At 50.1% G+C, this 20,629-nt stretch overlaps 1 protein-coding gene across 1 annotated transcript in view; it reads right to left on the minus strand.

Annotated features, from left to right (window-relative positions):
- Positions 1-20,121, minus strand: part of Lhx4 (LIM homeobox 4) — a 39,646-nt gene extending 19,525 nt beyond the window's left edge. Inside the window, exons 1-2 of the mRNA XM_032915652.1 lie at positions 20,046-20,121; positions 3,057-3,228 (exon numbers count right to left, since the gene is read on the minus strand). Of these exons, the coding sequence (XP_032771543.1) occupies positions 3,057-3,228; positions 20,046-20,121 (248 nt within the window). The remainder of the gene's footprint in view (positions 1-3,056; positions 3,229-20,045) is intronic.
- Positions 20,122-20,629: the final 508 nt, after the last annotated feature.

Genomic DNA, 20,629 nt, shown 5'->3' on the forward strand with positions numbered 1-20,629 from the left:
TGAAGAACGACTCTGCGGCTGTGCAAAACAGTAAATTATTGCCCTGCTCCATGTTTCAGACAAACAGATTATTCCAGGACCTTAGAACTGCAGTGCCAGTGCCAGTCAGCAGATCAGCTGAATCCTTCCCTGTCTCAGGGCAGGACTATGCAGTAACTGCCAGAAAAGACCACAGTTCTTCCTCTGTTTCTCCAAGAGCACAGAGAAAGGATTCTTCCTGCCTCTGACCAGTGTCTTCCAGATCCCACATCAAAGAGCACACTGTGGCCTGAAGGGAAAGTTCGTGGTACCTGTCACCGGTTTTTTTGTTTTTTTGTTTTTTTGTTTTTTTTTGGGGGGGGAGCAGGGTTCCCAGGGGACAGCCTGCTTCCTCCTCCCCCTATTCTTACCGAAGATGGGACCTGCAGCATCAGTTCAGTCCCGGAGAGTTGGATGAGGTTCGTAAATCAAGCCTCCTCACTGGACACTTGGGAGGTGCCAATCTTCCCCTCTGGTTAATGGCCTTGGCTTTAAGTTCCCTCCTCACAGCACTCCTCACAGAGCTAATGGCCTGCTTCAGCACTGAGCCTGTGGCCAGCTCCCTCCACATCAACCCGGAGGCAGCTCGGCCCAGCAGTCTTGCAGAACAAAGGAAATAATTACAGCTGCGTTTCCCAAGACACCAAGCAAAACACAGAAGAAACTGTTCACCAAAGCCCCTGCAAACCCACTATGGCGTTTACTGTATGTTTCTCAAACACAGCAACAGTCCTGTGGGCAAGGGTTGGGTGTTTCTGTGGAGAAATAACACAGGTCCTCAGCCAACAAGGAAGACAGGCTCAAGAGAAACAAACTGGAGTAAACCGTGTGAGAGAGAGGGCAGGCAGAGGGTGTGATGCCCCCCCAGGGCTCCTACTATCAGGAGCTGTTCTCTGGGCTCCCATGGAATGGTGGGTAATCCTCTGCCTGACACTTGTGCTGAAGCAGTAAAGAGAGGGAGAACTGGAAGCCCAGGTTAGAGGCCTCCAAGAATGCTGTCTGGTAAGGGGCTCTGGGGAAAGACAGAGCTGGGATTCGGCCTATGCTGTGAGGAAAGGCAGCTGGTCTGGAGAGGCTTGTGAACTTCAGGAAGCAAGAGACGGCCAGTCAGGAGTTGTTGCTACAAGGCCAGGAAGGGGAAAAATGGGAGGCAGGAGGCAGGGCTGCTGGGGTACTCGCCTGACTGAAGAAGAGCTATGGTGATCCCTCTCCTGCCTCACCTAGGCCCCTCCTGGGTCTAGGGAGACCCTCTTTGCTTGCCATTCTTTCTCCCAGACTCTTGCTTCCCACCCGCTTTCCCAAGCTGTAACCAGCTGAACAGGTCAAAACCAGACAGGATCCTGAGGCTATGCTGGGGGGCTCAGGAGGTGCTTCTGACTGGGGAAACTCTGGTCCATGGCCCTAACAGCCTCTGCCTCTACCACACCAGCTACTCTGACCTGCCAGGCTGGACCAGCTAGAATCCCTGTGGACTCTGATGTCTGATCCAGGGGCATCTCAGTACCTGTTCCGCCTTTGTCTCTGGGTGTCTGAGAAGGTAATTTGGACTATACCTTACCTCTGGAGCTCTCTGGGGCTTTCCAAAATACAAGGACAAACTGTAGGGTGGTGTCCCCTTCCCCAGCTTCCTCTGACTCTAACCACACACACACACACACACACACACACACACACACACAAATGCAATGAAACACACAATACCAACGGAATCCAGTCCACAAGGGCTGCCACATTGCCTGGCTAGGGCACCATTGAGGCAGCAAGACAGAAACAAGCGTTGTCACCCACTGGGGAATGGTGCGGTCTAAGGGGTAGAAACAGGGAGGGTCAGGGGTGGAGAAAACCAGAAGAAAGAGAGAGAAGCAGTAAACACCCCCCACCCCAAAGGAAAAGAAAGGAAAAGGCAGGATCAATCTCTTCAGGGAGACTCGAAAGGGATTTGAAAAGCCTCAGAATTTCCCACTATTCCTCCTCCTTGTCTCCAGAACACATGACCAGGAGGCTGTGACTGCCCCTCCCCCAGCTGGCCACTGGTCATGAATGCTTCAGGCCTGGGTGAGCCTCCCTGGCAGCCCCGTTTCACTCTCAGGAAGCTCCCCAGTGTGAGTGAGCACCAGACTCAGTGGCACTGATGTGTCACCCCACACCCTGGGCTGCTTCTCCTTTGGCTGCAGGCTCCTGTTGACTAAAGCATCGGACTCAGGTAATGGGTCCTAGGAAGGAACTAAACGATGCCGAAAATAAATCCTGGAGACTCTCGCTTGCCCAAAGCCCCAGCAGGATTTTCCTGATGAACTCAATCCCCAAACAGAAAGTCCAGGGCAGCGTTTAGAGCCAATGTCACATGACATCTCCTCCCAAGAACTTTACATACGTTACTCTATTTAAAACCGATGTAACAGGTTGGGGATTTAGCTCAGCGGTAGAGCACTTGCCTAGCAAGCGCAAGGCCCTGGGTTCGATCCCCAGCTCCGGAAAAAAAGAAAAGAAAAGAAAAAAAACCCGATGTAACATGAGAGCTCTATTTGTAGCCCCACTTTCAACAGACAAGCAAACTGAGACACACCAAAGTTCAGTAACTGACTAAAAGAACACAGCCAATAAGTAGTTTTAAGCCCAGGCAGGGCTGGGCTCCTAACTGTCATGTTTCCATTCCAGACAATGAAACCTATGACCCTGGCAACCTTCTCTCACCTCTGAGGCCTGAAAGCAGCCAAGGAGACAGCCTTGAATGCTCCTTCAAAGACAGGGCACAAGCTAAGAGCTTATGCTCTGAGTCTCCTGAATGATAGGGCAAACCCTGAGCCCTGACTCACTGAGACAGAAAGCACACTTTCTTCAGACTGGTGAAGCCTAGCCCATGCCCTTGGCCAGATCTCCACTCTGAAGAGCCCGGGTGAGGTCAGGTGCTAGTTCCCAGGTTGCAATGTAGTTCAGAAGGACTATAAGGAAGGTACCAAAGACACCGTAATTTCCCTATCCTCCCTACTGCCTGAGAAGACAGAAGCAGCCGTAAGGAGCAGTAGGCTGTGACTCACTTGAAGAAATCTTCTTTGCAGTAGACACTCCCGGCCCTGGAGAAGCACCTGTCAGCTAGCTGCATCTGGCAGTCTGCACACTTGAGGCAGGAGCTGTGCCAGTGTCTGTCCAGGACCTTCAGGATGAACTTATCGAGGATGTGCTGGTTGCAACCGGCGCACTGGGGAATCTCTATGGAGAGAAAAGAGAGGCAGAGAATGAGCCTTTCATAGCCAGACCAAACCCTGAAGTGAGTGCACCCCCACCCCAGGCTGCCACATTTTCAATAATGGGTAGAAGTTGTATTAAGGCATCATCCCAAAGCGAAGCATCTAGGCATGGATGAAGGCCATCTGGTCCAAGAAGCAAATGCTATCAGGAGTGGGGTTAAGCCAACGTCCAGGCCTGAGGGTACTCAAGGGAATCTCAGTATCTTCCTGAGCTGAAAGACATGCAGTGACTTAAGCAGTATGACCCTGGTGACGTTTGCTTCTATAGTTCACACAGGAAAGTTATATGTTGGTTTTCCAGACTCCCTTCCAGTTTGGGTTCTGAAGTGACAGGGATAGAATCCAGAGCCTCACACACACTAGGCAAGTACTCTACAACTGAACCACTTTCCCCATTCCCAGTTTATGCTTTGATTGAAGTCCACCAACCTGAAAGGAACTTGAATTCAGAACTGGGTTAACCAGATGACAGCTGAGGAACAGGCTTGTATCATACTAGTGTGGGTCCCAGTAGAGGCAAAAAAGGGCTGTGGTCAAAGTACCCTGACCAATCGCGGCCAAGGCAATGACATTCTAGAGGGAAAGGACTGTCTCTGGATGCTCAGCATTATGGTGTCACCTCCAAGCTGAAAGTCACTCAGCACCTGGCAATGGACCACTGTCCACTACCATAACAAAAGTGGGGTCTGTAGCCTGCAACCGAACTCTAACCACTGCCCTGTCCTTTCCCTCTGTGACTTCCTGCTGCTGTTTTATTCAGACAATTCCATCAAGGGATCTGCTTGAGGTTCGGTAATATTTTAGACCACTATTTCTGTAAAATGACCAGGTTCCCACAGCTGGATGGACAAATGTGCTAGTATCTTTAGATTATTTTCCCCTACACACAGACACACACACACACACACACACACACAGAGAGAGAGAGAGAGAGAGAGAGAGAGAGAGAGAGAGAGAGAGAGAGGACTGTAATTGAATGTAACGGATAGTAAGATTAAACAGGTAAAGTTTCAAGCATTGCCTCCCCCAGATACGCACTCACAGGGACAAATTTCTACAACCATGACTTTCCCTTATCTGTTGTAAATAATTTTTTTCTCCCTCATCATTAGCAGGTGCCTGGCACAGAGTTCAGCTCCACAAGGCTATGTACTCCACAGCAACCGCCCCAACTTGCACTCCCAGCATTCACTCAGAAGGGTTCTGTGTTTCCTCCGTGCTCCGCAGTGCTGACAAAAAGCATCGAATCTGAACAGCTCGTGAATCGCGAGCTGCATGTGTCACGCATGTCATGCTCAAGAGCGAGGTATTAATTTTAAAATGTTAGCTTGTGGAAAACACTGAGGGCAAAAAACCAACATATCAAAAACGTACGTAGCCACTGAGATTCCATCTCACCCTCAACAGAACGTCTACAGAGAAGAAAGGAACAACAAAACAAAAGAGGCGGAGGATGTGGGTGGGGAAAGAACCTTAGTCACTATGGAAGGGAATCTGAATTAATGCAGCTGCTATGGAAAATCCCACGGCTGTGCCTCAAAACTCGAAACCAGGCATTTGCCTGGCTGCCCCATTCCTGAATATATGTCCCAAGGAATGGCAGCTAGCACACACACAGGCACCTGCATACCCATGGTTCTCCCGGCACTCTCCGCCACAGTGGCATTGTGGGATTGGCCTGGGTGTCCATCAACAGGTGAACGGATAAAGAAAACAGGATGTGGTACTGGAGAGGCAGCTGAGCAGGTAGGAGCACCTCCTCGTCTTCCAGAGGAACTAAGTTTGATTCCCAGGACCTACCCATCAGGAGACTCTCAAACCACCGTGACTATAGCCTCAGGAATCTGATGTCCTCTTCTGGCCTCTGTGGGCACCCGCACACATGTACACACACACAGAGACACACGCACATATACAGAAAATAAATCTAAGAGATAAAAGAGAATGGAGCTGAGTGTGGTGGCGTACACCTTTAATCCCACCACCAAAGAGGCAGCAACACAGTGAGACTCTGTTGCAAGGCAGGGAGCAGGTGTATTTACACGTAGAGTTTTTATTTCATTTATAAATATTGAAATTAGATCTGAGTAAATTCTAGGTTTTTTTTTTTGTTTTTTTTTTTTTTTTTAAAGATGGAGCTGGAACTAAGGCTCAGAAGTTAAAGGCTCGCAGAGGGCGGAGTTGTGTTTCCAGCCTGTGGTGGCTCATGACCGTCCTTAACTCCAGCTTCAGAAGATCTAATACCCTCTCTGACACCTGCAGGGGACAGCCAGGCACATGGCGCACAGGCATGCATTCCGACAAAACACTCATACACATAAAATAAATAACTAACAAAACGTAAGTCTGAAAGCAGACGTGGCGCAGGTGTACCTGTTATTTCGGCTGTTGGGAGACGGGGGCAGAAGGATCAGGAGTTCAAGGACAGCCTGAGTTACATAGGAAATGTGACCCCAGTCTGGGTTACAGGCCATCCTGTCAGAAGGAAAGAAAGGAAAGAAGAAAAGAACGGATTGGAGTAGAAAAGATTATCTGTGAAGGGGTGGAAGATGGGGGGACAGGGAACTAGAGAGATTATGAGGCAAACAAATGTGATCAAAGTATATCATCTATGCATAGGAAAATCTCACGAGGAGACTCATTATTATGCACAACTAATGCATGCTGTCAAAAAAAAAAAAAATCTCAAAAACACCCATGTTCAGAGAAAGCTTTCTTAACTCTCAGGACACTTGTTTGAAACATCATCAATGGCCGGGTAACACCCAAGTGGCCACCTTGGAGCCAGTTAAGCTCCAACCTCCCCATCCCTTGTGGAACCTGAGAACCACCGGCATTCATCTGAAAATCAGATCTGCCAGTCGGATCTGCTCCCTGACTCCTGCACTGAGGCGGCAGCATGCAGGTGGGACACTTGCTAATTATCAGTTTTTATTCTAGGATGTTTTTCTTTCTTTCTACTTCACAGACGTTTTCCCCCCCCCCAAGCCAGGAATGTAGCACACACCTGTTATCCCAGCACTTGGGAAACCTAATCAGAAGGCTTAAGAGGTTTAAAAAGCAGATTAGGGTTGGGGATTTAGCTCAGTGGTAGAGCGCTTGCCTAGCAAGCGCAAGGCCCTGGGTTCGGTCCCCAGCTCCAGGGGGTGGGGGGGAGAAAGAAAGAAAAAAGAAAAAGCAGATTAGGCAGGGCCCTGTCTCAAACAAAGTAAGTTTTCCTCTGTGAGAAAGACATCTTTAAAAAAAACTGGTAAGTAAGTACTTATGGAGGAGTTCTGATGCCTCATGACAGTAACTTAACAAGAGAGACGGGAAAGACACCGGGTACCAGACTGTGGGCGTTTGAATCCTGGCTCTTCATTGGCACCTTGAGCAGATGACTGACTACTCTGCCTCAGTTCCTCACTTGGAAAACGGGGTGTGTGTGGGGGGTGGCCAACACTTTCTCTCGGGATTACAGAGGAATCCACATGTCGGGGAAAGTCAGGGCAGGGCAGGATACACAGCCTTCCTCCATCAGGGTTCTCTGTGATTACAAGGGGGCTTAGCGGTTCTAAGTTCTGCCAGTGTGTGTGTGGGCTTCACCTCTCTGGACCTTGATAGGCATGTCTCTCATACAGCTCCCTCCCCTCCAGCGCAGATCGTAGGGCAAGCCAGAAAAGCTTGGGGCATACCTGCCTGCCACTCCTGGGGTCTCTATCTGGGGCCACAGTGGGCGGGGTGGGGGAGGGGCGGGAGGCTGCAGGGCAGCGGTGCTGTTGGGAAAAGGCTTGGGAAGAGCGCTGGCCAGGAGAGACTGCGTGTGAGCACAGCCCAGTGGTGGACAGCGAGGTCAAGCCCAGCCTCCAGCAAGGGACAGCGGCTCCTTCATCGCTCCCTGAAGGTGAGGGGTTAGGTTGGAAGTTAGCAGGGATGCCTTCACCCACCTATCTGTCAGGGAAAGGCAGACAACTCCGAAGCCTTCCAGCTCAAAGTGAATCAAGGACAAAAGATGCAGAACGGGAGATAGCTGAACAAGGATCCTGACTGCCGAGTGGACTGTGCGCTGCGCCAACCACCTGCCGCCACCGCTGGGCATCACCCTCCCCACCCCCAACGCCCCGGGAGAACGCAGTTGGTTACGCTTCGGTCCCGATGGCTCACAAGGGAGTTCTTTGTGGGACCGAACAAGCCTGGTCCTGGATTCTGAGCAGAAGAATTGGACTAAGCAGCCGCCTCCCCCTTGGCTCCAGGACCACAGCCTAATCCTACCCAATTGTTTAGTCTACTCGGTGCGACTGCTTTGATATGACTGTATTTCTCCTCCAAGCTACAAATGCATGTGATGAGGGCGAGGATGTATGGCCATAAAATTTATTTCGAGCAAGGTACCTAGCGAGAGACTTAATATGATGGGTATTCGAGAGAGAATACATTAGGGCTAATGTATGCAGGGAGCAGGGGCGGGAGCGCAGAGCACACCGCGAGCACCGGCTACCAGGCGATCCGGCTGCAGGCTGCAGCCAGCAGCCAGGAGACATCACAGCTAGCCAGCCTGGGACATGAAACTAGGGGTAGCCAGGGCATGTCTGGGGACCAAACTAGACCCCTGGGTTTGACACAAATGTATAGACTAAGGACATGTTTTATGTTAAAAACAAACAAACAAAACCTTCCAAATACATTCCACTACCAACCGAGAGAGATGACAAAAACAGAGCAAGGGGAATTTTAAAGTAAAAGTAAGTTAGAAACAGTTGCAAAGCCCAGGAAGAATAATAAAACCGGGTATGGAGGGCCTGTTGTGAACTGTAGCAGGGACATTTTAAGTTCAGATTCCCACAGGGAAGCAGGAAGGGTCACCCTCACTCACAGATGAGGAGATGCTGGAGGGTCAGCAGTGTGACCAGAGCATCCAGAGGGGATGAGAGCCTAAACGGGGCTGTACTCTTTAAGACAGGCTGACCCAGGCCAGTGCTGAAGGGGACTGAGCACCACCTTACCTTTCTAGATAGGCAATGAAAGCAGACCCCTGTGCTACCTAACATTTGAGCACATGTACATTTCTGAGACACATATTTAGGACACATATTTAGGATGTCATGGGATGGAGGCCTAATACTCAGGGGAGGGCTGGGAGCAGGAAGATCCCGCCCATGAGAGCACTTCAGCTGGGAGGTGCTGGCTTCTTGCTGGCCTGTCAACTTCAGACCCATCCCTTCCCCTCAGAAGATGCTGACCTATGAACTCAGACCCCACGTTCTAAGATATACAACCCCATGTGATGAGTTAAAAAATGAAAATTATCTAGACATTTTTCAGACAGTTACAATATCTTTTTTAGTATAATGACGTATTATTGCTATTATTATTATTGTATGTTTTTGATTTGGAGAGTCTAACCAGGACAGATAAAGTCACATAACTTTCCCACCAAGAGTAAAGCTGTAACCATTTTAGAGGCATGAGACCTTCCAGCTCTCCAGTAAGCTCAACTTCTGACAATATTTAGTGAGACCACAAAGTCCTCCTTTGGAGACTGGAATGTAGAAAGACCTTCGGAGTCAATACACACTCTAATCTGTAAGTTCAATTCCCTGTTAAGAGGAGTCATTCCATCTCAAGTGGAGGCTTTAATCCTAGCTGCACATTGAGTTACTCTTCTCTGCTAAAGCAGAAGCAGGGAACTCAGGCTTGGAAAGACAGCTGAAACTCTGGGGTAGCCAAGGAAGGAAACAGTGGCTCTGAACACGACACACCACTGTCCTGCAGAGTGCTCAAGTATGAAGTTAGGCCCAGCTGCATGTACACATAGGCATGCTAATTGCCCATGCAGACCTCCTCACATACAGCCACATACAGCCACACATAGGGGCTCAATATACAGACATGTGCATGCATACACAGAGAAACACAGCCACAGATAAACAAAGACACACACACACACACACACACACACATTATTTGGCTAGATTCTGTCATTTTATAGAGGATAAATGAAGGCAGAGATTGTCTTGAAACTGCTGTTTTGCAGTGACAAGAAGAGAGATGAGCCGCTAGCCAAAGGGTGCACACTTAGTATTCACACACCCCCACACACATGTTCACAAATACTCAGAGACACACATATAATCTAGCTCGGTGCAAACAGGCCACCTGTTTTGCACACAGACATGCACATATGCACAGGCCAAGGCGTTGTCGCTTTGGCAAAGAGCCAAGTCTGCAGTCAAGCTTGGAGAGAGAAACGCACTGTTGACTGAGGGAGCTGTCCAGCCTGGGGTGGCCGGAGAGTGCACTGGAGTGCCACAGAAACCCACCAGGAGGGGAGTAGAAGCGTCCCCTTCTTTGGAGGGGAAGGGGAGCAGGAGAGGGACACACACACATACACAGAGAGAGGGTGGAAGGAGGGAAAGGGAGGGGGAGAGGAGGAGGAGGAGGAGAAGGAGGAAGAGGAGAAGGAGGAGAGGGAGAGGGAGGGGGGAAGGAGAGAGATCAAAACTCCTGGGTGATTTTGAACGCTTTCAAAGCTGTCTCAAGTTTGGACCTTCAAATCTTTAGGTCTGCCCTGTTGCCTAGAGACTAGAGCCAGACCCATATGCAGATCCCAGATGTGAGCGAATTACTAAACTCCTTTGAAACTCAGTTTTCCTAAAATGGGAGTGATAGCCCCTGTCTGTAATTGCCTGGTCGTGATCACGTGAGCTGAGTAGGGAATACCGTTGTCCAGCCATTAGTCCCCTTCTGCGTGATCCACAGCCAGTCACCAAGATGAGTTTATGTGTTTGAGATGCATCAAGACTGCATCAGGACTGGAGCTGGAGCTCAATAGCAGAGCATTTGCCTGACAAGAGCAAGCCTCCAAGTTCAACCCCAGGTACTGGGGGGCGGGGGAGGGGGAGGACAAAACAAAACAAACAAACCCTGCTTCACACTTCACCATTTCCCCCAGTATACCTTGCTTCCCTGATACACTCAAAACTCCTCCACTCCCTGACTTCTAACTCGTCCAGATGCACACGCCTTCTAACCATCTCCTAGAGGATGGAAGACAAAGGCAACTCAAGACTTTCTTCTATTTGGGAAGGAGACGTCTAGCAGACTCTGCCTTAGGATGAGGTCATTGGCATTTGCAGGTAAGAATGGAACAAGGTCTCATGAGCTTTGGGTCATGAAATGTCCAAAAGACTGTACAGTTTTCTCTGGAACCATTTCTTCACTAAGAGCCTACAGAGACTCACAAGGCTGGCCTGGAAGCTCCTGAAGTATTTGCAGGAGAGCCAGGAGAGGCTTAGTTTTCACACTGACCCAACAGAGAGTGGGTTGTTCTTTCAAGCCCCCAATTCCTCCATCAGCAGTTCCAGAAAGCTGGGGAATGAAGACTGGTGTGATCTGTGGCACATCAAGCCGCCCATGCTAGAGAGAGAGAGAGAGAGAGAGAGAGAGAGAGAGAGAGAGAGAGAGAGAGAGAGAGAGAGAGCGCCAAAGAGCACCGACCATTTTCAGTCCCTACCTATGTGGTTTTTGTTTTTCACTTCCCAGAAACTGCTTTTGAGGAACCAGAGGAACCAGCAAACATTTCAGAGGGCATGGGTTTACATGATCGATTTTAATTCTTTGAAAAATGGTGTTTTCTATCTCTTTGGTCAGAGAAGGTCAACAGGGTAGAAGGAGGAAAAATCACTCAGGAGACTACCACACCCCCAGCAATGCCTTCTAAAACGTACTTAAGAAAGTGCACCTTCCTGGGTAAATGAATCATGGCTTCAAATCTTTCCAGTGGAATCACAATGCCAACACATGGCTCTGATGTTTTTAAAGCAAGTTAGTTTATACCAATGGGGATAATGTCCACTTGTCCTTGCTCTGATGCCAGATTAATATTTTGCAAAATCTGAACTTGCAGGCTTTGTGGGGCATTGCTTTTTAACTGCCTTTTGGGTGGATATAGTTCAGTTTTTCATAGCAACCTGGTACCCAGAATGTGAATTCTTCTAGCTGCTTTCAAGAAAGGGCTATGTGGAAGTGCTTGCATGGGTTCCTGTCTGTAGACCCCACAACACTCCTCAGGCTCTGTTTGACCGGTTCTTGCTGCCCAGCTGCCCCACCTGCAAAATGAGAACTGTGATTCTGGTCTCTATGTCTCTTATGGTGACCTCTGAACACTGTCAAATGCTTTTAAAGCTCCATGCTCATTCATTCATTCCCAGACACCATTTGAAGAAGACCACTTGGGGACTGAATTGGGGATAGGGGCTGACTGAAGGTCATGGCTTCCACTGATGTCACCAAAACGCCTCTCTGAGGCTTTTCTCCTCTGTTCTCTTACAGGTGACTTCAAATGAATAAGTCATTTGTTGATGTAAGTTTCAAAAAAAAACCCACAATTTTTAAAATTTAAAAATTACCGACTTTTAAAATGGACATGAAGGAAGTTCATACACAACTAAAATATCAGGAGCACACTTTTTTCAAACATGTCCATTCCTGCCTTCTATGGAAGAAGAAGAAAACAATGTCAGAGATTTTCCCTAAGAACAAAGCAGGGAACCTGTTTTAAAATTCTGGGCTTGGGAAGATAACATTGTGGAAGCTCATTGGTTCAGTCTGGGAATGACCAGTTCTAAAGTATCCCCATGAGCTAAGATAGGACTTACCAAAGGTCAGATGTAAGGCTATATTGAAATTAAATTATAGTCTTGTGTCTGGACAATTGTTTCAAAACTAAATAATTCAAAGTCGTTACGATTACTGCTGGCAGTAGACTTTTATTTTCTGATCACTCACTCTTTTGTAAGTTGCCTGATGGCTATGACCTATAGGACTGAGGGCTGATTCATCCAGTAATTTACAACTGGAAAGCCTACGTCTCAGGACTCAGTCATATGAAACAAATTGTGACTAGATGTCTGTGACATTCCCTACCTTCTTCCTGACTCTATGTTACTAAAGACATTGAGTTCATTTTTACTGGGCAATTTATAGTGACTCCTTAGCATTTCTATTTATTCTGGTGTGTTTTCAAGAGACACTAGTATAACTTTCCAAAATGTCATAAAATCGTAAGTGATTTTCATAACCTAGTAGAAACAATCTAAAAGCCAGCGTGACTAGAGCATAGAGTTATGATGTAAATTATTTAAAAACAAAGAGAAAAGATGAACTGAACATCATAATATTTCTAAGTAGATGACGCAGAGACAAAGGCCAGGCCACAGAAATGTTGGGGGGGACCCCAATTTAAAAATTGGCATCACATGTAAAGTAACCATATTCTCTGCATATTTAAAATATGTTCACCTACAAGTGTCTTATTATCTAATTTCTTAATTTCCCTGTAGTTTGTTTCAAGCAATGTCTTAATGATTGGGAGCCAGGGAATGCTGGTGTCAGAAATGACAGTGTCCTTCTCTCCGGTTCCCTTCCATTTCTTTCTAGTTCTCTTTCCCCAACAGATCTTATCTGTTCACCTGACAGTCTGGGTCTTTTCGAAAAATCTCCTTTGTTCTGTTTCTGCTTGGACAGTTCAAAAAAAACACAACAACAACAACAACAACAACACAAAATCAAACAAGCAACCTAGCTCTTTAATGAAATCGTAGGTTAAACATGACGCCAGAGATGTTGCAGTTTTAAAGCTGTCATTCCCATGCTGTTTTAATATGAGTCCAGCAGCAAAACAGCACACAAATGTCACATGTCTTTGCAAAGAAAAGATAATCTTCCAGAAGACAGACTGACATGGAATTAGTATCCTTCGCTGGTATATAAAATATTCCAGTGACTATAAATAAAACAGGAAAACACACTAAACCAATCCAAGGCTGTCTGGGAGAGGCTGGAGACAGATCCCCATCTCTACGCTCTCTCCCATCTAATCATTCCTAAATCTCCACACAGTGTTTTTCCAATGTCACATTCGGTAGCAATATCCCATATGTTTGGCAGCCTCTCCCTCATAAGAAGAAACTTCCAATTAATTTGGCTGTGAAGTTTTTGCTCTATTTGTCTGTCCTCCAGAACCAATCCCTTAACCCCCCAGCATTATAATTAAAGCAAATTATGATTTAAGGGCATCTGGGGGCGAGGCACTGCAGTAAAACATCTGTGGCTAGATCCAGCCTGACAGAGAAGATAGCAGGGAGTGTGGGTGTTTGTTTGTTTTTAACGCCTAGGAAAATAGTTGCAGAAGCAGGAACTCACCTCTCAGGATGGCCTTCCAGTCTGTCTCTAACACGGTTATTAACCAAATACATTTTGCAAGGGAGAATCAATTTCAGTTTTGCCAATTAAGGCCAACCTGGCCACCTACCACCAACAACTGCCTCAAAATGGTTGACAGATGCTCCATTTTGGTGAGGGCCCCCTATAAAATCCAAGGTCAAAAAAATATATATATATAGTGAGGCTTACCACCCATACCTATTTGCAGCTGATTTTTATCCCTGCTGGAGCCAGCGGCAGGAGCCAGCAGCTTGCAGCTCCTACACCTGGTACCTTGGGTTGTCAATCCTGCTGATCCTGTACCTGGGGCAGGAGACAGGTCCCACCACCCTGAAAGGTTGCTGGCACACCACCTCTAAGGAACCCACTGTGCTGTGAATTTCAGCTTGATCCTACGTTCCTGCAAAGATTTTGCTAAGAATAGGAGGAGTGGAAGAAGAGAGATGGGAGGGGGTAACCAAGAGGAAAGGGGACTTTCCACCAAGCCAGGGTAGGCTCCGTCTGCACACGTCTGTATTATGGGTGTTGCTAATATTAACTCCAGGACGGAAGAAACGGCAGAAAATCACTGCAGCGGTAAATGGGGGCCCCATCAAGCCATCTCCAGATGCATGCAGATGTGCCTCGTGCCTGCCACAGCAAACTGCAGCTTCAGAGCCTCTCTAACCTTGGGTTTCCCTCCCCATCAGCTTCGTGCATCCAAAGCTTCTCAGCTCTATTCTTGATAAATCTCCCTAACTGTAAGAAATAACACAAGGTCCCTTCATCCAATCCTCCCCACCCTCCACCTCTTCAATTTAGAAGAGCGTCCGCATTTCCCAGCTAGAGAGACCCACCAAATAGTCACCACGTCGTCGGTCCCCCAAACCGGAGTCTCAAAGGACATTTTTTTAAGGCAACAGAAAGTACCCTTAATCCCAGTTAATTAATTGTCCACTCCGGCAGGACTGCTAGCGGCTGCCCTTGGTCCTGGCCTCTTCCTCCACAGTACCGGGCGCTCTCCCGCTGTCCAACAAGCCCGCTAATGCGGGTGGTAAGTAATCGCTAATTGACTGTACTGTGGAGCGAAAGCGCACTAAAATCCGAAGCAAATGGGAAATTGGGACAATGCAAATATTTGGGACTTGAAGCAGTCTACACCTGGTCAGCGGGGTCAGCGGGTCACTGTTCAAACACTGTCGCCCATGTTATTGTCTACGCAATGGGAAGAGATTGCTTTGTGGGAGTCCCACTTCTCTGGGTTCCTGCCTCGCCTGCAGAAAAAGACTCCGGCTTAAAATCATCCTGGAATTTGCAGTCAGATTGGGGGTGGGGGTGCTCAACGTCGTCTGGAGGGCTCTGTAATCCCCACCGCATTCAGCCCACATTCTTGTCTTAACCTCCTTTGTCAGGGTGGAGGTCGTCCAGGCAGGTTCGGCCGCCTGCCCTCCCCTAACTTCCTGCGGTTTTATCCTACGCCTTCTTTCCTAATAATTCTTTGTCATTAGTTGCACCTTCGGATCTCTTCAAAAAGCACGTTGCCCTTATGTATAAAAGTAACCTCAATATTTTTTTTTTCTGTAAAAAAAGAAAATCAGATCTAGGAAAAGCGGATCCTGGAGTGGCACAGGACGAAGCCCGTGCATGGTCATAAGCTAGGTGCCGCCTTCTGGAAACCTGAGAGTCACTCACGACCGGCGCGGGCTCGCCTTCACCCGCAAAGGGTTACCAACTAGTCGGCCACGGGCGGAGCAGCACCCTCTCTCCACCGAGAGGCCTTGATTATTTTTCTCAAGGCTGCAGGGTTCCAAACCTCTCAAAGTCCTCAGTGAGGGAACCGAGACTCGAACCCGGCGAAAGGAGCGGGCCGTGCGACCCTACTGCTGGCCGCCTCCTGGCTGGGGCAAGGAAGCTGTGGCTTCCCGAGGGCAAGGAAGGAGAGCAGCGTTTCCCTAGGACCGCGGTGTCCTGCGGGAGCTCCGGGCTGGCGCCACTCTTCGCTTCGGTCTTTACCGGAGTTGGGCGCGAATTGGGCGCGGGCGGCCCAGGAGGTCGCAGCGCGGCTTCTTTGGCACGGTGCGCTCTGGCACTCGAGCACCTGCCGCTCCTCCCCTCGCGGTGACAGACCTGGCCGACGCTCAGAAACAAGAAGCGCGTCCCCGGCTCGGCCACCGCAGTTAGATCAGACCTTGGGGTTTGAGAAGGAACCCAGAAGGGGAAGCGCGAGCGGAGCCAAGAGTAAAGGGGCCAAGTGCGCATCCAGGGGCAGTAGCCGCAAGCTCTCCTGCCCTTGTCCCCCTCAAACCGTAATCACACTGTCCAGGACGCAGTGCGCGCAAAGTCCCGAAGGACAACCGCGGTGGCCTCTGCCTACATCGGCGACTGTCCCCCAAACCCAGGGCGCAAGTGGTGCACACATTTCCAAGAGCACGCGCCACTTGCAAGTTCGCGGAAAGGAATCCAGCACTGTCGCCAGGGCCACCCAGGCCCTCGGTGCCCGCGAGGCAAAAAGAGGTAACACGGGTCACGCTCCCAGACGCAAACACGCCACTCCCCCGCCTAACACCGCGGCAGCCAAGCAAAGTAGCCAGCACTAAATTAGAGCCGGGTCCCCTGCCTCGCTCCCGACTCTGCAACTTCCCGGGACATTGAGAAACTGCTGCGCGCAGACCTTTGCCCTTCGCCCACTTCACCCTCTCCGCGGCGTCCATGATGAGGGCTAATGGTTAAATCTACAGCCAGGGCAGAAGGGGCCGCGTGGCTTCCCAATTTCCCTCCGCCCTACTGCCATCCAAAAAGGGACTGTTGGAGCCAGCTCGCCCCTGCTCGCTCCAGACCACCCGTTGTCCTAAGAGTTGCTATCACTGGGGTCTCTTCTCGTTGTCTTCTCTTTATAAGTCTGGCGGAGGGCTGGGCAGCGCCCAGCATTTAGAGAAGGCAAAACTCAACTCCCCAGGCATAAAGCGTTAGCGGGGATAACCATCCTGAACAGGGAAAATACAATAACCTCATTTTGAGGTGTGTGTGTGTGTGTGTGTGTGTGTGTGTGTGTGTGTGTGTGTGTGTGTGTGTACGGGAGTCTTGCAGCGCACTGTGCTCGATTGAAATTCCGTATCAGAATCTGTTGACTTTCTCCCGTGTCTACATTCAGTTTTTGTGGGGTCTTCCTCTCGCCGGGAGACAAGGCAGAAGCAGAGGGAAGAGCGCTCCCGACTTCCGAGAGAAGTCCTGACGGGAAAAGAAGTTCCCCACCCCAGGGCAGCGGTCAGGATTGTAAACCCTGCTTGGAGCGCAGGGTTCGGGGTTCGCAGAAACGCGGCTCCTGATTTTCCACTCGGGACCGGCTCTTTCCTTCTCCCGCAGGGGTTTCCTCCCACTTGCCCGCCAGCAATCTCCCCGATAGCAAATTTTCGCCGCCCTTCCCCTTGATGCCGAGGAAGCCTTGTGAAGATGGGTTCAACCCCGGGGCAAAGGGCAGACGGTGCTCCTCACCTTCCTATGCATCTGAACTTTTCTAAATGTCTTTTAGTGCGGGAGAGGGGCCAGGCCAACGGTATCCAGGGCACGGCGGTGGGAACTGAGGGGTTGTGAGGACTCATTCACCTGCAGCCCCTAACCCATCCATGCTGCCCCCAGAAAGACACATCGAGCTCTCTGAAAAGGAACCTGGAAGTAATCTAGCGGATGTCATCAAAGGAACAGGAGGGCCATCCACCTTAAGGTGCGGTGTTTGGAATTCCTTAGAAAACAACGGCCCCGCAAGGGAGACCTAATTAAAGGGGACCCTATATCTCTACCAGGTTGCTTTGGGCATCACTTTGGGCATCATTCTCTCCCCAATCTTTCTGAACCCGACATCTGGACAGCTGCAGGTAGAGGCGCAGTTTATCAAAGAGCGCCTTCTGCATCCTGCTCGAGGTCATCTGAACTGTGAGGCCAGGCAGAGACCTCTGAGGGATGAAGCACAAAGGTTGCCACTGTGCCTCGGGACTGACCTGTGGCAGAGCAGTGCATAAGAGCTATAGTGTTGTGGGCGGATATTGGGGGAGCAAAGATCAGTGGAGACGTTTTCCGTTTTCTGGAAGAATTTGTTTTTACCAGTCCCCAAACAGGCAAGGCGACATTTCCATTTCTCCCCCTCTTCTCCAACCCCCTGGATTTAAAATCCTAAAAAGTCCTTAAAGTCTAGGGCATCAGGGGTACCTAGGTTAGGGATCCATGTATTACTGTCAGACACTCTTTACGGTGGTTCTGAGAATGGAAATATAGACAGCATCTGTGAGGAAGGCGGTCAACCCAAACTTGCTTGGTTTGCTTGAGGGTCCATCTCCCTGGAAAGAGTCTCTCTTTGTGCTATCTTTTCTAGGGGTTAAGAGAGTCCATAGTCCTGGGGTTACCCCATTTCTCCCCCATGCCCAAGGATGTACCCCCATACTCTTCCAGCTTGGTTCTTAGACCATTAAGCCTTACAATCAGGAAAGAGGGGATTTATGTAGGTTGAGAGGAGGAACCATTCCAAACCTGTCCCCCAATCACAGTAATAAAGCTGGTGGATAGATGTGCTTGTGAGGGGAAGGAGAAAGAAGCCTAAACTCTTCCGGGATTGGTCCCTTCAGTCTTGACTGGTGCCTCCTCCCACCTACCTCCTCTTTCTTCCACAGAACCCAAGAAAGACAAAATGGAGGGCTGACACCCCTTCTTGGTTGGCTTTGCCCTGGGGAACCACTCTAGTAAATGGGTTCTCTCTTCCCCTCCCACCCTCCCTCGCTCCTTTCTCCCTCTCTGCCCAGAGGAATTTTCTTTGCCTCCTTAAGTTTTCTACAGTATGGGCCCAGACTCAGCCTTTGGAGAAGAGTATGAAGATAAAATGATTTCCGTGTCTTTTTAGCAAAGCGTGCTCATGACATTCAGCAGCCCTGAACAAAAGACAAAAAAAAAAAAAAATCAAGATAATCTGGATTTTGCTTATGCTAAAAGTGTATGGTCAGAGGAGAGTCCAGAATCCTGCAGAACATCTGTGGAGGAAGTCATTAGAATACAGGTGCATTAAGTACGGGGACCGGAGTCACACCCCCACATCCTTTATCCATTCACAGACCGCCCTCATGCGCCGCAACATAGCTACAAGTAGTTTAAGAACTTGAGTACCTTAGAAAGGGTTCACTTTTGTGTTTGTGCAGGAGATGAGAACCTACAGGCTCTGCCCTGGGTGGGCTGTTGGAAGCAATCACCAGCAGTGCCTACAAAATACTCTAGCAGTCGATTTTCCAAGGTGCAGCGAACTTTGAAACTGTTCGACAACAGGTGACACAAAAAAACCCTGTAGGCTCCAGTCGAGGAACAATCTAAACCAGGCTCGAATGAAGCTACCTCTTCCATTTTCCTCTCAAAAACTTTACAATAAAGCTCAAGACACTGGCTGGACTGAGATTTGCTGATACAGAACCCCTGCGATGGAGAGCCAGGGCGCAGGAGGGCGCGCTGCTGCGCCCTGGATCGTAGGTAGTCTCCATCCCTGGGTGAGCCTGCTCTTACTTACAATAAACTCCTACCGCATCGCTAAAGCAGTCATAGGCGGAAGTACAGTCTCTTGGCAAGCCCATCGAGGGAACCCTTCCTCTCTCTAGGGTGCCCAGGGGTACCTAGCCCAAAGCAGCTGTTTGTGGACCCAGACTTAAACCTGGAGCCCGCCAGCGCGCGCTAAGCTTGACGACCTGTTTAGGTGTCTGCACAGATTCTCTCTGTCTCTCTGCTCAGGAGTCCGAACCGGATTCCCTCCGGAAAGATCTCTGCGGCGTGTGGACACGCGTACACACCAGAAACCTGAGGTGAAAGGACCTGTCTTAACTAATTGCAGGCTCTGGAAAAAAATTGAGAGAGCTAGTGAAGCGCTCACAGGTTTAGAGTCTCTCTCCCTCTTCCAACCCCGTGCCACTAAGGTTGCCTACCCTCGCCAAGGCAAAGGCTGCACGCCGAGTCCACAACTTCGTTCCAGAGCTTCTCGTCGCTGCATTCCTCCGCTAGCTGGAATGTAGTGAGTGCACTCGCTCACCCGGAGCGGTCTGTCGGCTGCGACACAGGCAGCGGCGACTGGGGACTCAACCAAGTGCTCCAACTGCCGAAACCAAGAGTGTGGCAAGGGGCTTCTGCCCAGCCCTGTGACCCGGGACGCGCTCTCCAACTTCCCGCCAGGTTGGGTAAAGTTGCACCGGCGGTTCTGCAAGCTTTGGCCATTGCCGCGAAAGCTAATCATTTGGGGGACCACTTTTGCCCTCGGGCCTGGCCTGTAGCTGGAAACCTCTGTTGTCCCCAGACAGCATCCTCCCCAGGGTTCCCATAAAAGCCGCGGCCCAAAAAATGCTACTTTCTTCACCCTGGGGCCCTCCACCATCAGTATCCCGGAAGCTTTCGCATTCGATCCCAAACAGAGCCAAGCCCTTCAAACACTGACTTGGTAGTACCCCAGCTCTGTGACCGCCTCTGCACCCCGACCCCTCCCGGCCACTGCCACGAGCGGCGTCCGGCCTCCCCACACCCGCTGAGGCTGTTGGCTGTCTTGTTATCGAATTAAATCGGCGAGAAAGGAGGGTGTCTTACGTTGCATCGGCACACCGAGCATCTCCGGGAGCCCCTTGACAGCCCCCTCCGCGGGGACAGCCGCGCTCTGCATCATCTTGGAGCCAGAGGCAGCAAGTCGCAGTCTACCGAGATCTCTCGCTCTCTCCCTCTGGCTGGATTCGGAGATTTGAAAATAATAATAATAAAACCAACCAGGCCGCTGGAGTCACAGAGGAAGCCGAGCCCTCCGCCTCTCCGGGAGGACTCCACAAGCTGGCCGGCCCCCTCCCCCCGCCAGTCCTCAGGCTGTTTCAAATCCCTTTGATCTCGCTCTCCCGGGCTGGTGCACATCCCGGGTTGAGGAGACGCTGTTGCTGCGGCTCTGGCTTTCCACCCCCCCCACCTCCTCCCTTCCCCGCCCTCTTCTCTCCCCCTCCCCCTCCACCCTTCGCGTGCCGGCTGCCCGGGAGGCCGCGGTCACCCAGGCATTTTGATTCATTCACACTGCAGGAGCGGCCGTGACGTCGCTTTCCGCAGGGAAGCCCGCCCTCCAGCCTTTGCTGCCAACCGGGCAGCCGGCTGCAGACCCCCGGCTGGCCAGAGTAGGGGGCGAAGGAGGGGGA

The sequence above is a fragment of the Rattus rattus genome, chromosome 10 (genome assembly GCF_011064425.1).
Source record: "Rattus rattus isolate New Zealand chromosome 10, Rrattus_CSIRO_v1, whole genome shotgun sequence".
NCBI classification, from domain to species: domain Eukaryota; kingdom Metazoa; phylum Chordata; class Mammalia; order Rodentia; family Muridae; genus Rattus; species Rattus rattus.